Below are 18,293 nucleotides of genomic sequence, written 5' to 3' on the forward strand. Positions count from 1 at the left end.
AGCCTCAGAGCAGGTGCTGGGCTTGCAGCTTCACTAATGACACAGTCTCCAGTTTTCAAAGTTTTCTGCGGAGAAGCTGTTAACTCCCATTTCCCCACACCTTTAAGAATGTGCAGAAAGGAGGCTGGGTGGTGGTGGCGCACACCTTTAAACCCAGCACTCAGGAGGCAGAGCCAGGTGGATCTTTGTAAGTTCCAGGCCAGCCTGGTCTACAGAGTGAGATCTGAGATTCAGGACAGGTACCAAAACTACACAGAGAAACCCTGTATCAAACAAACAAACAAACAAACAAACAAACAAAAGAATATGCATAAAGAATCACAGTTAACTAATGGTGTTATTGGTTGAAATCAGTGGCTCCTTTCTGTATAATTGTATTTACATTGTTATTTATCTGTAATAACTGTTTATATGGAACCCAGTATATTTTCAGATAACTAAACACAGTTGGCTTTTCTCTTATTTGGGATGGGCTTTGCCATAATAACAGACAGGGACTATGCAATGGACTAGTGTAGGTTCAAGAATGATTACATACATGTTTGTGGATGGGGAATGGTTATCTGTAGAGCTTAGTGTGGTTTGATTATACATATCCCATTTAAAATAATATTTGTTCAAAGAAAATATTTCAGGTGACAATTTTAAAGGTCTTTAACAACATTAATGACAAATAAGTTTACAGTGCTCACCCTATTTCTGTAAGCCTGTCCTGCTCTGCTCCCCCAGTACCAACGGTGTGCTTAGCATTATATGTCCAATTATCCCTATGTGACGGACATCAGAGCTCAGATGTGTGCTTTCCCTGAGCTGCTTGGTCCTGTCTCTGTTGCTGCAGCTCTGCCTCTGCCTCTCTTGAGCTTTTACTTCCCAGTGTGTAAAGAAGGTCTTCTGGAGTTTGAAGGAACATAGTATTTCTAGAGTGATTCTTAGAAATGAGCAGCATTTCAAGTATTGAAGAACTCCATAGTGGTATTCCTGTGCTAAAACCAGTCCTTATGGTTCAATTTCTTTTCCAGACCAGGTTTCACTACTGCTGAAATTGAACCCATGGGAGTCTTCCAGTTTTCCCCTAGTTCAAGAAATATCACAGTGTCAGAGGATGCACAGACCATCCGAATATGTGTGCAAAGACTGTTCGGCTTTAACGGTGATCTGATTACAGTCTCCTACAAGACGACCTCGGGAAGTGCCAAGCCTGGGGAAGACTTTGAGCCTGTTCAGAATGGTGAACTTTCTTTTCAGAGATTCCAAGCCGAGGCTGATTTTGAAATAACCATTATTAATGATCAGCTTCCTGAGAGAGAAGAAACTTTTTACATTAATCTTACTTCAGTAGAAAGTAGGGGGCCGAGAAAGGGTGATGCGAATTGGAGACCTCGTCTAAATCCAGATTACAGTGTTGCAGTGGTCACCATAGTGGACAATGATGACCTAGCTGGAGTGGGTGTCCCCACAACAGCAGTGATGGTGACACTTGACAGCACTCTCCCTGCTGTAGAAACTGGTTCCACCACACGCCCTAACACAGGCAGGGTCACTGCCATTCCATACAGCACTGAGATGTTTGCCGCTCTTACAGAGGCAACAGGTGTGCCTGTCACCTCCGAGAAGCCTGTCACCTCCGAGAAGCCTGTCACTCCCGAGAAGCCTGCCACCCCCGAGAAGCCTGCCACCCCCGAGAAGCCTGCCACCCCCGAGAAGCCTGCCACCCCCGAGAAGCCTGCCACCCCCGAGAAGCCTGCCACCCCCGAGAAGCCTGCCACCCCCGAGAAGCCTGCCACCCCCGAGAAGCCTGCCACCCCCGAGAAGCCTGTCACCACTCACGGTGCTGTGTCTGAGAAGCCTGACGTGGCCCCAGAAACTGCTCATGCTGCGGTCTATGGAATACTCAGCCTTGGACCTCCCACGGTTTATGTGGCAGAGGAAATGACGAACAGCACATTAAGCACCGCAGAAATCCTTATCCAGAGGACTGGTGGGTTCACAGGCAATGTCAGCGTAACAGCGAAGACGTTTGGTGGAAGATGTGTTCAGAAGGAACCAAGTGTGTGGCCTTTTCAGGATGCCTATGGAGTTGCCAACCTAACGTGGGCAGTCGAAGAAGAAGACTTTGAAGAACAGGAGCTCACCCTTACACTTCTAGATGGGGAAAGGGAACGGAAAATATCGGTTCAGATTCTGGATGACGATGAGCCCGAGGGGCAGGAGTTCTTCTACGTGTTCCTCACAGACCCTCAAGGGGGAGCGCAGATTGTGAGAGGAAAGGACAACACGGGGTTTTCAGCCTTCGCTGTAGTCATCATCACAGGTAATGGCAGAGCAGGACGGAGATGATGTATGTACTTACAATGTAGTGTTTTCAACAAGAGCAGTCTGTCTGAATAATTCACTAAATTGTCTTCCTTTAGGATGGGCATGGTGGCGCACTCAGGTGTGCAGCACTCAGGTAGCAGAGGCAGGCAGATCTGTCTAAGTTCAAGATCAGCTTGGTCTATACAGTGAGTTCCAGGTCAGCCAGGGAAATGTCGTGAGACCTGTCTGAATAACATTAGCAACAACCAATTGTCTTCCTAAAGTAATGAACCATAACATGAGTTCATGTTGTTTTTAGGTTAGACTACAATTTAATGTATTATAGATGTTACATAGATAAGAGTCAGGTACATGATCTGTAAATCTGTAGTTTCACATAATAGAGAAAAGTCCTTAAATCCACATTATTTTTCTAGAAAAATGCAGTTTTTGATGTTCAAACATACGATTGTTTATATTGTTTTGGAACCTTATTTTAAATCTTGAGCCACTTTCGGTAATCAGTCATCAAGCAAAGATGTCATTATCAAGAAATTTCCTGTATTGGTTATGGATTAAATCAAAATGGTATCTTTTATTGTTTTTGACACAACACAATTTATATAATCATTGTACTAGTTGGATACACACACATAAATATGTATGCATGTATGAGTGATGTACATGTGTATGCATATGTATATACACACATATAAACACAGAGTCCTGTACATTTATGTTACAATAGTTTAAATTTTTCTACTACTTTTGATCCAGAGCAAATGTACAGTCATTGTATTGCAGCTTCTCTCTCCCGCTCTCACATATGACATATGTGTGTATATCATATTTGCACATATACACACACATGAAACAATAGCTTACATTTTTAGTTGTTTTAGGGGATCCTTACACATCTAGATTTGGTGGTAACTTGTAGTTTACTTCTGGATATATATTTCATTAGATAAAGTAGATCAGATTGTCAATAACTAACTAAAGTAGTAACAAGGCCATTTCATGATTGTGTTTTATTTTGACTATATGTTATCTATTTTCATATCATGGGATGTGATTTATGAATAAGTAGTCAGATAATTAAATCAAGCTAACTAACGTATATATCATCTCAAATACTTAATGTTTCCGTGGTGAGAACATCTCAGGTTTGTTCTCAAAGTGTACAATACCATGGTATTAACTACTCACATACTGTGCACTAGATCTCAGGACTCACCATTAGAGCACCATGCTTCCTCATATTTATGCTATTTTAATCACCCATAGAATGTCATAGTAACTTCCTTTATAGTGTTTCTCCTGTTTATGTTACCCTACAAATTTTCACTAATTATAATTAATACCATTCCTAATCCAACAGTTTATTTGGAACATTGTAAATTTTAATTCATTTCTGCAAGCTTGTTACATTGGCTTAATGTAATTTGTATATTTCTACTAAAATTAATTTGGAATTAAGCATTGCCCTCACTTTCTATGGCTTAAATATTTTATTACAGCCATTCAGATATGATCACAGCTGACAGCCAAAATATCTATCAATTAGTGTGGAAATAAAAACAGTTCCTGGAGGTTCCTCACTGTTCCAAACAGTGCTCCATTAGTTACTGAGTACTGGAGAGGACTTGAGTCCTGGTTAGGTTGTTGACAGAGTGAGTGCTCTTTGGTGATCAGGATGTTATTTGGCACAAATCTGCTTCTACATTTCTCAGGCAATGTGACACACCAAAGCCTGCCCAAATATCAGCTTTGTGCCCCTCAAACGGCTGAGCAGGTTCTCCATCATTTGTACAGGATGCAATAGACTCCAGTCTATTGATATCATGTGTCGTAGCACAGCTGATACCATCACCCATCATGTCCCACATGACTGCATTAATTTAAGGTCCCTTATTCTTTTATTCTGCCTGAATATTCCATCTTGTCTTTCATACAACTGCCCTTTCCTCTTAATAATGTTTCTGTTTTAATTAGATCATTAACTTTATTGATTCCTCTTGTCTTCAACCAGTCTTCATAATCTTTTCACATTTAGATGTTAGAACCCACTTTAAATAAGCCAGGTACTACATCTATCTGGTACACTGGACATCCAGAATCACCTTGCTAAAAATGTAGCTCAAATTTATTGTAGATGTGACAAGAGAATTTTAAGTAGACCCCATCAGTTATTATTGCCCTACAAAAGAAGACAGGAAACTAAACTACCAAGAAACAAGAGAAACAATGCTTTGGAGGGAACAATTGTTACAAAAGAGAAAATAATTAATGTAATACTCTGATGCTTGGCTAAGATGTGATTGTAATGATTCATTGATGAAATGAAGATTTGAAATGTTGCTGATAAAAAAGCACACAGGAAGAGTGAGGACAAATGTAGCCCATCACATGGATGTCCATGACACATGGTGTCCACGTTTTCTTACATTTCAGAGCTGGGAGATCAACCTCAGGTTGTTTTTGAGGCTGATTGCTTTAGGACCATTCCTTCTGGGATCTCATTGAAAGGCTGGGACACTCAGAACGGGACAACATGTACAGGAGTTTAGATACTTGCCCTAATCCACATTCACTCGTGTGCTTGTGGACACGAAGGGACTGTGTTAGCATGCTCTAGACTCCAGGTGGACCCTGCTTAAGCTTCTTTGAGTTTGTGTGTGTGTGTGTGTGTGTGTGTGTGTGTGTGTGTGTGTGTGTGTGAGAGAGAGAGAGAGAGAGAGAGAGAGAGAGAGAGAGAGAGAGAGAGAGGGAGGGAGAAAATGAGTGTGTGTGTGTGTGTGTGTGTGTGTGTGTGTGTGTGTGTGTGTGTGTGTAGTGGTTCCTATAACCTCCTATGATCTGGACTTCTAACACTCAGACGCTCAGGATTTGCTTAATCATTCTCTCTTTTTTTTTTTTTTTCTGGGGCAGAGAAGTAAGTGTGTGACATCAACTGTCAACACTTTTAGAGGAAGGTGATTACTTACGTAGTTCATTTATGGGACAGTACTTACTAAGTGCCTGCCATGAGCTGGCACTCTCCTTGTCTGGGGACAGAGCTGTCAAGAAACAGTTGTTGCTGTGGTGGAGCTCGTGTTCTGGGGGATGTAAAATGCCAACAGCTATGAAATGTACTGTGGGGTCGCTTTAGAAAATCATGTGTCCAACCTTGGTCTGAGGGCTTTTGCCTTGTCTTAATGTATCTTGTTTTGTCCTGTTTGAGAATGTTTTTTAGAAAAACTTATTAAAAAATCATAGCCCTCACCTCCCACTTGTTAATTTCTCATTTATACTCTCTGGGCTATCAAGACGACTGTGGCACTGGAGGGCTCATAAATTCCTCAGTCTGTTATAGCCTTCCATTTTCCTTTCCAGGGAGTGACCTCCACAATGGCATCATAGGCTTCAGTGAGGAATCCCAAAGAGGCCTGGAACTGAGGGAAGAAGCTGGTAAGAGCAGACAGCGCCTAGTTATCACAAGGCAGCCAAACAGGTAGGTGTGTGTGTGTGTGTGTGTGTGTGTGTGTGTGTGTGTGTGTGCATGCGTATGTGTGCACATGCTTGTGCATGTGAGCGTGTAGATGTAACATCCTGAAATTGTACACAGAACTTAGGATTCATACAGAATGATGAAGGTAGAGTGAACGTTGATAGAAGTTATTCTGCAAGCTAGGTTTTCAGTATTAATGCATCCTTTTAATTAAAAATATATTTATTATTATTTTTTTTTTTGCTGTGGGGGTCATGCTCCTATGATGGTATGGTTGGGTCAGAGGACAGCTTTCAGTTGTTACTTTTCTTCTCCCATGGGTCTTAGGGATTAAATTTGGGTTGTCCAGAGATACTATTGTTCTCCAGCTATTACTTAACACATTGGATTTTGAACCACAACAGGATTGCCTACTGTGTTTTGCATACCATGCAAATCAATCACCATAACCACTCTGAGATCACTGATTATAACCACTGAGCTCCCGGGACACTGGGAGTATCAGAGCTTTCCTTGCAGGTGAATTTTGTAGTGAGTCTTTGGGAGTTCAGTACGTGTCTGGACTTGGTATGTCCATGCACATGTGTATGGGTTAATACCTCCACTGGGGCCTGTTCTGTAAAAATGTAGGACATCGTTTGCCTTTAAATGTTATCATTATAGCTTTTTTTTTTTTTAAGGAGTAGTGTCTTTCTCCAGAGAAAATATTGTAAAAAAACAAATAATGCCCATTTACTTGAGGTCAGAGATTATCTCTGCCTTTTGTTAGTGCATTTTTGTTACATTGGACAGAAAGAATTTTACTTAAGATTCCTCACTGAATGTCAGTTCATTACTGACCAGTGTGTGGTCGGAGAACGCCATGGAGACCATGAGTCGTAGTTTTCCTTTTTCCCCCGGAAGCGTTCCTCACTGTCAGCATTGTCTGCCGTCCAGTAGGTGCTGCCACTCCGTCGAGGAGGAGGACAGTTAGCGTATCTGCCAGGCTCTGTGAGGCACTCTGTCACGGTATTGCGTGGGCTTGTTTTGTGCACAGGGCCTTTGAAGATGTCCAGGTCTTCTGGCGAGTCACACTTAACCAAACAACCAACGTTCTCCAGAAAGAGGGGCTCAACCTAACAGATGAGCTCCGGTTTGCGGCAGGAGTCACAACATGCAGAGCGGGTCAAACAAGCTGCTTTATCCACCTGGAGCTCAATCCGGAGAAGGTACGTGCTGTGGACAGCTAACCGTTTCTTTAGAATTGTTCACCGCAGAGCATTATGGTTGCAACTTACACATTATGTGGTAATTACGTCTAGCCATAATGTCAAAACCTCTTTTTTAGACCAAAGATTTAAGAGGTAAAATTTATATGCCATCGTCAATTTTTGCTGAGAGTGTTTTCTGTGTTTCTGTTTCTCGCCATTCCTAGGATACCTTTGGCTCAGCTGCTGCCGTGTGTCAGCCAGATTCGTATCTCTAACTGACTCCGACTATTTACAACTTTGTTCTTATCACATTCAAAAACGTTTCTTCTTCTGTTTATACACGAGGGATCTTTATTCTCTTTCACAGATTCTTAGGTAGTATAGTTCTGATTTATAAGAACAGGCACAGAAAGCCTGCTTGGTACATCCTCAGATAAATGAGCACTGGTTCAGGCTACACGTGGCTCTGGGAGGCAGACACTGATCCCCTGCCAAGACAGTCTGCATCATTCAAGTGGTTAGTCACAGTGACCCAACTCAGCTAACAGGGTGTTTAATAATCATGGGTAGCTGTTCTTCTATCGACTCCTCTGGGGATTTTAATGCTTAAATGCCTAAAGTACACCCAGTACTGTTTATTCTTGGCTGCATATTTATTAAATTAAAATATCTGATAAAAGCCTGTCCACCAGATTATGACATGAATGTTCAAAAGCATAATGGCTGCTTTGCATGAGCCACAAATGTTAAGCAGCAGAGGAAGCACACACAGCTACACCTGCCTTGAAGCTGTTCATGATGCTCGAGACTGTTTTAAGATAGCATCACTGTAGATTTCAGTCTTTCGTTTCTCTCCTTGGTTTTTCGCCTTTAGAGAATGCCGTCATAATTTTACTAACCTCGTCGAATGCTGTCTCTGTCCATATTTTCCTATTTTGTTCAGTCTTTGTCCTGAAACTGAGAAGGACCACTTGTCACTGATCCCTGAAGCTTGAGTGCCCTTGGTAATTGCCACTTTGCTTTTCGTGGGTTGTGAGACCGAGTTCCTGCCTCTAGCTGTTTCATATGAGAAGTGCTGATCAAGAAATCCACTTGGTACACTACGATATTTTTTATTAACTCATGCCTTCAAGGGTAATTTTCTCAGTACCCTGTTTCTCCCCAGAATAATTTATTCTTTAAACTTGGCAGTGCCAGCAAAGTTTATAAAAGTCCTGTTAGAACTTCTGCAGTGTGAGGTTGCTTTTCTGTCTCCTTGTATCTAGCAGGGCAGCCTGGAGGGTGGGAGAGCAGGCTGCTCTTCTTCACCCCAAGTTGTAGCATGAATCTTAGAGGTTCTTATTAATAAGATCAAACCCGAGGCCAGTTATTGGGATAAATGCTGGAAGGTCAGAGTACCAGAACAAGCCACAGCTATCTCACCTTGCCAATTCCTCAGCTGGTCCTATTTCCTCAGACTGGAAGCTTCTGTGTCCTCATCCCAATGCCTCTCAGCTGAACTGCTGCTCGAAGCCTGAAGCTTAACCAGGCCAAATGCTTAACCAGCCAAATGCCCCTAGTTTCTGGTCCTCACGCCTTATAAACCTTTCTGCTTTCTACCACCACTCCCTGGGATTAAAGGCTGCTTTCTGGGATTAAAAGCGTGAGTCACCATGCCTGGCTGTTTCCAATGCGGCCTTGAACTCACAGAGATCCAGAGGGATTTCTGTCTCTGGAATGCTAGGATTAAAGGTGTGTGCTAACATTTTCTAGCCTAAGTATCTTGTGGCTTTTCTGTTCTCTGACCCCAGATAAGTTTATTAAGGTACACAATATTTTGGGGAACACAATACCACCACCCCAAGTGTTCTGTTGTGTTAAAGACAATGCTGCTTCACAGGTGCTAATCACCTATTTCTATTTTTGGTATAGTTTTTGCTTTTCCTAGAAATAAATCTTTATATGCAGTCTTCTTATTAAGTCCTAACTACTTAAATGCAGAAAGAGCAATGATGAGTTTATTTTTTTTAATTTTTCTTTTTTTTTGAAAATAGATTCTCTTCTCACAAAATATACCCTGACTACACTTTCCTCTCCATCTCCTCCTCCCAGCTCCTTCACCTCTTCTCCCTTGCAAATCCACCTCCTTCTGTCTCTCATTAGAAAACAAACAGGCTTCTAAGGGAAAATAATAATATAATATAATAATATAAAAGATAGGACAAAAACTAACACATCAGAATAATACAAAACCAACAGAAGAAAAAGCGTTTAAGAAAAGACACAAGAAACAGATACAGACACAGATACACACTCATTCTCACACTCAAGAATCCCATAAAAATATAAAACTGAAAGCCATAATATATACACAAAGACCTGTAACATAAAAAGTGAAAAAAAAAAATCTACCGCTGCAATGCAGCCTACCCTTAAGAGTAGTTTGTTTCCCCAGCGAGACTCCCTTGGGGAAAGCTAAATTTTCATTTGCAAGGGGTTATCAATTGTGGATTGCTTCCGGGTCAGGGATGGGTGTATGTATCCATTTCTCCTTTAGCTCTGGGAGCCCAGCTGGTGCAGACCTGTGCAGGCTCTGTGCCTGCTACCTTAGTCTATGTGAGTTCAGATGTGCATTGATCCTGTTGATTTCCAGGGCTTGTTTCCTTGATGTCCTCCATCCCCTGTGGCTCTTACACTCTTTCAGCCTCCTCTTCTGCAGGGCTCCCTGGTCCCTAAGGGGAGGGATTGGATGGAAGCATCTCATTTAGGGCTGAGTGCTTTGAGGTCTTTCACTCTCTGTGTATTGTCTGGCTGTGGCTATCTAGTTTCAGGTTCTTGGTCACCCAGCAGTGTTGGGAATGGATTTCATCTTGTGGAGTGGGCCTTAAGTCAAATCAGATACAGGTTTGTGGTGTCTGCAGGCTTTGTGCCACTATTGACTAGCATATCTTGCAGGCAGGACACCACTGGGTTGGTATTTCCATTCCTCCTTTGGAGTGTGCAGAGCACCTTTTTGTACCACAGATGCTAGAACGTAAAGGTGAAGACTATGTAGGCACCAGGTAGGCTTCTCCATGTTCAATGAGTTGTGTAGGTGTGTTCATCAACAATGGGGCCTTATCATCAGTTGATGAGTCTTGGCGACAGCATTGGTTGTTTGGGGGATTCCATGGGACAGATCCCTTTGGCCAACAACTCAACTAGTTGTAACACATTCCTAGTACTGGAAGCTTTATATGGTGGCAAGAGATGTCCAGTTGCTCTGTCTCTCCTGTTATATGGCAGTGTCTTTTAGGTTGTTTTCATATATGTATGTGTGTGTTATGTATGCATGTACACACACACACACATACACACACACACACACACACACACACACACACACACACGGAAACTTGTACCATATTGGCTCTTAATTTTAGCTGTTCCTCCCTATATTCTCTCCCTCATCCCCTCTTCTCTTCCCCTTTCCACTTGATTCTCACATTCCAGTCACCCCGTCCTGATCGGTCCATAAATATTATAGTTCCGTTTCCTAGGGAGCTCTACCTGTCCCGCTAGTACCTTATCTACATGTAACCTCTGTGGTTCTGCGGATTATACCTTGGTTATCATTGATTTAGCAGCTAATATCCGCATATAAATGAATACATACCATATTTGTGATGACTGTTTTGTAATAAGTGAACACATGTTTAACAGAAGTCCTCAATATCTCCATATTTATATTCTACATATTAACATTAATAAAACCGTAAGTATTCATTGATGCCCCACGACTTTTAAAATTTGTATTTGTTATTGCTGTATGTCTGGATGAGTGGGGGCACATGCCACTCCACTCACCTGGAAGTCAGAGAGTATCTTTGTACAGTGGAGTCTCTTCGTCTCTGACCTCTTCACTGGGTTCCACACGTGGCACTCAGGTGCCAGGCCTATGTGGCAGGGTCTCTACTTGCTGAGCATTCTCACTTCTCACCAGCACCCACAACTCTTTTTTTATACTTTAAATTTTTGATATTACTGTAGTTTCTTTTTTAACTAATTTTGCTTACTAAGATGTAGATTTTTTTAAAAATTAAATAATTATCTTATGGCTACTGAAAATATCATTAGCTTTTGTCTTTCTATTACTTTATAGTGGTTTTATATTTCAGAGTCATCCTAATTTTTATTTTATTTTATTTATTTATTTATTTATTTATTTTGGTTTTTTGAGACAGGGTTTCTCTGTGTAGCTTTGGAGCCTGTCCTGGAACTCACTCTGTAGACCAGGCTGGCCTCGAACTCACAGAGATCCTCCTGGCTCTGCCTCCCGAGTGCTGAAATTAAAGGTGTGCGCTACCACTACCTGGCCCTAATTTTTCTTAATCTAATATATTTAATCAACTATTGCCCAAGGTTCAAAGAAATTGTTTGATCAGAAAGCATTTTAGAGATTGATGTTTATGAACTACAAGTGAGGTGGTTTTGAGCAGATGCCTGGCTACTATGGCTGATTCAGTTATGTTAGAGCTACAAAATACTGTTTTTACAACCTAGAACTCTCTGTTTTATTATTTTCCATGCTGTAAATGCATTTCACCTTGCTCCAGTGAGGTTTCCACCAGCTGCTAACATAACACTGTGTTATGTTACTGTGTTATGTTATGTCACTGGCAATAAGAAGCTCATTCTTCATGATTCAGAACGCTAGCTCATGTACTGTACTTGAAAACACTTAAATCCCATTCATCCCTCTAACTTTTCATGGCTGTGCCCACAAACTGAAAGGGAGGAAGACAGGAATGTGCAAGGGCTGGTAAGTTAAGCAGAGATTGGTTGCTCTGTGCTTGTCCTCTTTGCAGGGGTGACACAATGTGGCAGATGATACAGAGAACTCTAACTGCATATAGCCTTTCTCCTAATTCAATGGTTCTCAACATGTGGGTCTCAACTCCTCTGTGGGTTGAACAATTTTTTTTAACAGGGGTCACCTAAAACCATCTAAAAACACAGATATTTACATCACAGTTCATAACAGTAGCAAAATTACAGTTATGAAGTTGTAATTTTTCAATAATTTTATGGCGGGGGGGTCACCACAGCATGAGGAACTGCGTTAAAGGGTTGTACCACTAGAAAGGACCACTGTCTTAACAAGAGCAATGCCACAAGACCATATTTAAATGTTTTAGATAGGTAAGAAAGAGAACATCTTCAAAATATTATGTCTCCATTGTCTTCCCAGCTATTAAATGGCAAGTCAGAGGCAAGGATAGCATATTCTTATTCAGTCAAAGAAAATTTAAAACAAGGGAAAGCTGAACGTGGAGACACAGATCTTTAATCGTAGTACTCCAGAGACTGAGGTGTGCGGAATGCAAGTCTGAGGCCAGTCTGGGCGTTAGACCCTATCTCAGGAGTAAAGGAGGGGAATGTGATTGTGTTCTTAAGAAGATGAAAACAATAAAGCACTATAACCTTCTATGTATTTTCACAAATGTTATTACTTACAGTGGGTTTGGCTCCCCAAGTTTGGATTCTTTCTACTTCTCATAAACTGAGAACTAGCAGTATATGCCAGGAACCAGCAGCCGTGATTTTTTGTGATGAGGTTTGAGAGCCTGTGTGGATGTGTCCACGGACAAATACAATTAATTAGTCCTAACCTTTTGCCCTAAGAACTGTCTACAGTTTTTGCCAGAGAAATGGTTTCAATCTTGTTCAGCAGTCCACATGGTAGGCGGTCCAGAGTTTTAGTTCTGATGACAGAAGTCCTTGGTTCAAATCTTAGTTTGTCCAGTAATTAGTTAGGTAATGCTGGATAGATTGTTTAGCCTTGATCAGCCTCTGAGGTTTAAAGGGGTTAATAAAAGGGCTATTTAGGAAGAGTAAATGTGATGATAACAAATGCAGGTTATTAGCACGGTTCTTGGCAAGGAATTGACCCTAAGAGATGATTGATGGTGCTATTGCTAAGAAGGGGTGGGTCTGGAGCCTGAGGGAATCCAGACATCTGCAGGAGCTGCATCAACACTAATGGAGGGTTACAATATTGCACACACATAGAAAACACATCTGTCCATAGAGGGACACACAGACGAAAGTGGTGTCTCCCTCGGTCTAGTTTCTTGATCCTCGACTTTAAAACTTTTTACTCCATTTTTTTCCTGTTGTCAACAGCTCACTTATTCAGTACTTTCATTTTCAAGTTAGGAAGAATTTAACTGACTTGCCTAATCAATTTCTTGGACAGGTTAGAACCCATCTTTTGAATTTTAGTCAACTCACCCTTTCCTGGATGATTTATCTCATGGTTCTCTAGTAACAAAGCATACAAAATAAGGATTAGCTCAGGAAGTAGGAGAGTTGTGACTGTTCACTTGACGTAGTGTGTGACCTTAGAAGGAGGTCTCAGTGAGCAGTTGTCTAGATTAGATTGGTATGTAGGCGTGCCTGTGAGCGGTTTTCTTAATTGTGTTAACTGAGGTAGAGAGAACCACGTGGAATGTGAGCAGTACCGTTTGTAGGCTGGTCTCTAGACTGAGTGAAAATGAGAGAAGGCCCTAAGCCCCAGTGTGCATGCACAAATTCATACATGCACGAATTCATGCTCTCTACCCCTGACTGTGGATGTAATGTCCCTAGCTGCTTCAAGTTCTTACCTTCTTGACTCCAGCACAATGATGGACTGTAACCTGGAATTGTGAGCCAATAACCCCTTTCATCCTCAAGTTGCTTTTCTCAAGTTAATTTATTACAACACCAGAAAAAAAAAACCCACCAAGACAGCAGGCACACTCTTACCCCACTAAGTCTATTTAAACTAAACGAAGCGTTTAGACATCGGTGCAAATTTCCTTTAGAAAACTATTTAGGTAAGGTATTGTTTTGTTTTGACTTTCCTGCTTCTGAGCAGTTCTGAGCCCAAAGAGAGTAATTTTATACTAGTTAGGGCAAAAGGCCACCCCGAGGTGCAAACTGCCTCACTCGGAGAGGGGCCTCTGCAGTTCCACGTGCAACGGGTTCATGAGAGGTCTCCCATCATGTTTGGGAGTCTGGGGAGGCTCCGATAGGATCTCTAAGTCCTCTTTCTCAATAGACTTCAGGCACATTGTTTGAACAGAGCATTTCTTTGTCTGACGGCAGATTCCTTTTGTCTCCGCTCTAATTATAAAATGTAGGCACCCATCTGTACCATTCAACTTTCAGCCAGTGCTTTCCTTAGACTGCAACATGTTCTCTTGACAGTAAGTGGTTAAGTAATGTTCTGATCATCATCACAATGAAAAGGAATATTTTACTGGAAAATAAAGACAAGAGTGTCTGTAGGAACTTAATAGGCCCAGATCCTCAGTTGGCAGGGACTGTTGTGAGTTGGAGCTCCCCCGGCCAGCAGGGAACATTAGCTCTTGAATACAGTTGTCCTTACCTTCTCCACTGCTCCAGCTTCTTGCCTCTGCCAGCTGTAGCTTCTCCAAGGGGAAAGAATACACTTATTCCCACATTCCAGCTTTTACTGACAGTGTATCAGCAGAAGCAGAGAATGTTAGGTGCTGCTGGGTAGCCAAACACATTTCTTTAGATACTGAAAATGAGATTAAGAACATTTACTTTATGACTAAGATGGAATTTTTTGGGGATAATACTGAAGGATTTGATGTTCTGTTTCATGATATCATGATTATCTTTTAAATGATCAACAAAACTAATGATGGATCAGGCTCTTGCTGGCAGATAAAAATATGCCTAATGTACTGTGAGGCAGCGACACGTGCAGCTGAAAACACATCAAGTCGCTTTTAGCAGGATATGCCAGGATGCCAGCAACACGGCTGAACATTTCAGATTTCACTTTGTAAGAATAAACCATGTGTAATAACAAGTGATTGACAATGTGTTATGAAGAGTAATTCAGGCTTCAGAAAATGAGTGATTTCGGGGAGAAAAACAGAATGGAGCACGAACAGAGTTAATTTAGATTTGATACAATGATTTTTGAAAATTATATGAAATTGCAGAGTTTGTTGCCAAATATCCTTGTACTTGTTTAAAATTTTAAAACCTTAAAAAACAATCTTGGGCTGAAGTTGTAGCTCAGATGACAGAGTGCTCACCCAGCACAAACGAAGCCCTGGGTTTGATCCCTTACGCCACGGAAGCTGCACATCTCAGTGCATACCTGTGATCCTAGCACTCGAGAAGCAGAGCAGAAGAAAGGTCAGGAATTCAAGGTTATCCTTGCAAACCCACTGAGTTCAAGCCTGTGCTACATGAGACCCTGTCTCAAAAGAAACTGTGAATAAGTAGGTCTTATGAAGTTGAATTCTTCCCCCATTTTTTTTCTTGCAATCTCCAGTGTTGTTCAGCTCCACTTTCTGCCATGGTTTCACCTGACATCAGTGTTGGGACGACTACTGCCATGTGTGATGTTTTGTTTGAGTTTTGAATATTTGTGCAAATATCTTTTGACTACATGAAGTAAACATCGTATCATTTTTATTTTTATACTTGGGTAACATATATAGGTATATAATTATGAAATCTTTATCAAGCCTGATGCTATCTCTTATTGCCATATTTTGAGATCTACCTATTTTGAAAAATATTTGAATAGTTTATTGCTTTCATTGGTTTTTAACTAGCTGGTTGTGTGAATACATTTTATTTATATATCACTTGCTTATTGAGTTTAAGTACATTATCTTTGGACCTTGCCTTTGTCAAGGTTCTATTGCTGTAAAGATGATCAAGGCAACTCTTTTTTAAAATATTTTTTATTTTAGTTTTTTTTTTCGTTTTACACACCAATCACAGTTCTCCCTCCCTCTCCTTCTCCCGATCCCTTCCTCACCTCCCTCTCCTCAACTATGTTCATAGCAGCATTATTCATAATAGCCTGAACCTGGAAACAACCTACATGCCCCTCAACCAAAGAATGAATAAAGAAAATGTGGTACATTTATACAATGGAGTATTACTCGTTGGTTAAAAAAAAAAAATCCAATGGATTAAGGCAACTCTTATGAAAGAAAGCATTTTACTGGGGGGCTTGCTTACATTTCAGAGGTTTAGTCCATTACCATCATGGTGGGGAGCATGGTGGCATGCAGGCAGATACTGGAGCAGTAGCTGAGTGCAACATTCTGATCTGCAGACAGAAAGAAAAAGCCTAGGCCTAGCATGGGTTTCTGAAACCTCAAAACCCACCTTCAGTGATATGCGTCCTCCACCAAGGCCACACCTCCTAATCCTTCTAATCCTTTCAAATATATGAGCCCATGGAGGCCATTCTTATTCAAAATACCACGGACATTTATCTTCCAGAGAGACACTCACTATAAGAAAATGTAATTTTAAAGAAAGAAGTAAAAAAAAAAAAAAAAAAAACTCAGGCACCAAGCAGCCCAGGTGGGTGGGTGCCCCAGGTCTGTGGTGGAGAAATGGGAGAGAAGGAAAAGTAGAACAGTTCATGTGCTGTGGAGGGAAGCCAAACTGTGAGGAACGTGAGAGATGACAGTGAGGAACAGGCTGGTATGGGCAGTCTACAGCTGCCACTTGGGGCCATGGGGTGTCTGGGCCGGTGCTGCCGCTGAGGGCCATGTCTGGGTCCCTGGCCCTGCTGCAGCTGGGGTCTGTGTTGATGACATGGCCTATGTTACCATTGAAGGCTATATGGATGCCTGAGTCTGAGGGCCATGTTGCCCCTGGACCTTACGAATCTGAGTGACTTGCACTGCTACTTAAGGCCATCGTGACATCTAGGCCTGAGCTGCAGCTGATGGCCATGTTTGGAAGAGCTGGCCCCACCCCTCACCATCCCCGATGGCTTGGGCTAGGGAAAAACTGGCCCTGACCCTCGCCTAAGGAGGATGGTCCTGGTGGAGGTTGGGCCTACCAACTCAGCAATAGGCCCATATCCAAGACCTTGAGCTGGCCTACTGAGGGAGACCTGCCTCCACTTTCCCCCCCAGGATACTCTTGAGCAGGGAGAAATGAGGAATATGTAGATAGAAATATAGAGGAGAGAGACAGTTAGAAACATAGGGTAGCCTCGGGAGGGCCTGGATCCAAACCCACCAGCCCCTTCTGTCTCTTCTAAACAGCTTTTAAAGGAATGTCAAGGGGTGGAGCAAAAGACACCCCCCCTCCCCCAGCAGACCAAGTGCAGACCATCCCAGACCTGGTGACCATGCACATGGTCAAGCCATCCCCTAATGCAGGCCTGCTGTGTAAAACAAGCTCAGATCTCACTAGGAAGCTTTTGTGGGCTCCCACAGCCCAATCTAACACCTACACCCCATCTATGAGCTGCTGGAGTCCACGGAGGGGACCAGTCTTGTGGAAACATAGCTGCAGGAACTCTGTAACTGGGGCAATAGTGGTATATCGAAGAGAAGTTTCTATGAGGGTCCAATATTGATGATGCACCAGAAGCCCAAGGCCTTGAACTGGGCCAGCAACTCTAAAGAGAACACTGTGTAGCACACTGCAGCTCCCAAGGCCACTACCAAAAACGAATGTGTGATGGAGAGGTGGGAAACATGGAGGAGGGAAGTGTTTTTTCTTCCTTTTTTAAAATTATTTTTCTATTTTAAAATTGTCTTTTGTGGAGGGAGGATACAAGGGTGGTGGGCAGACATGGAAGAACTAGGAAATAAATGTGACTGGAGTGCATGATGTGAAATTCCCAAAGAGTCAATAAAAAATTATGTTAATAAAAAAGAATAGTTGCCATAGTGATTTAATATAAGAATTTAGTCCTGTAATTATATAAAATGTATCAAGTTTTATTTCTTTTTAACTGAAATAGAATTATATCACTTTTCCTCCCTTTACCCCCTTGTGTTCCCCTCGACTCTCAAGTTAATAGCCTCTGTGTTCTTTGTAATTCTTGTTACGTACACATATATGTAAGTATGTGCATACATGCTTATATTCATCTCCATAACGCTGTAGATGAACTATAGCATGTCTGAGCGACAGAGATATGTAAAAATGGAGTCTATTTGTAATAGTGAAGTCTTTCTTTTCGTCGCTATCAGGTGCCTCAAGTTGAAGTGCATTTTTTTGTGGAGCTGTATGACGTCACCGCTGGAGCAGCTATAAACAACAGCGCCAGATTCGCTCGGGTTAAAGTTTCCAAGGCTGACGCACCTCAGAGTCTCCTCTCCTTCTCGGTGGGTTCTCGGCTGGCAGTGGCTCATAAGAAGGCTACTTTGATCAGTTTGCAGGTGGCCAGAGACTCTGGGACAGGAAGGATGATGTCTGTCAACTTTAGTACCCAGGTAGGCATGAAAAGTAAATGTTCAGATTCTTCTCGTCCATGAGGAATATCAATAATCTAAATAATCAAT

General features: G+C 41.9%; 1 protein-coding gene across 1 annotated transcript in view; it reads left to right on the forward strand.

Moving 5' to 3' along the window:
* The window catches only part of Adgrv1 (adhesion G protein-coupled receptor V1), a 474,255-nt gene that overhangs the window by 182,690 nt on the left and 273,272 nt on the right, over positions 1–18,293 (forward strand). Inside the window, exons 75-79 of the mRNA XM_059276309.1 lie at positions 1,020–1,593; positions 1,792–2,311; positions 5,671–5,788; positions 6,822–6,993; positions 17,982–18,224. Coding sequence (XP_059132292.1) covers positions 1,020–1,593; positions 1,792–2,311; positions 5,671–5,788; positions 6,822–6,993; positions 17,982–18,224 — 1,627 coding nt within the window. The remainder of the gene's footprint in view (positions 1–1,019; positions 1,594–1,791; positions 2,312–5,670; positions 5,789–6,821; positions 6,994–17,981; positions 18,225–18,293) is intronic.

The sequence above is a fragment of the Peromyscus eremicus genome, chromosome 11, assembly GCF_949786415.1.
Source record: "Peromyscus eremicus chromosome 11, PerEre_H2_v1, whole genome shotgun sequence".
In the NCBI taxonomy this organism is placed as follows: domain Eukaryota; kingdom Metazoa; phylum Chordata; class Mammalia; order Rodentia; family Cricetidae; genus Peromyscus; species Peromyscus eremicus.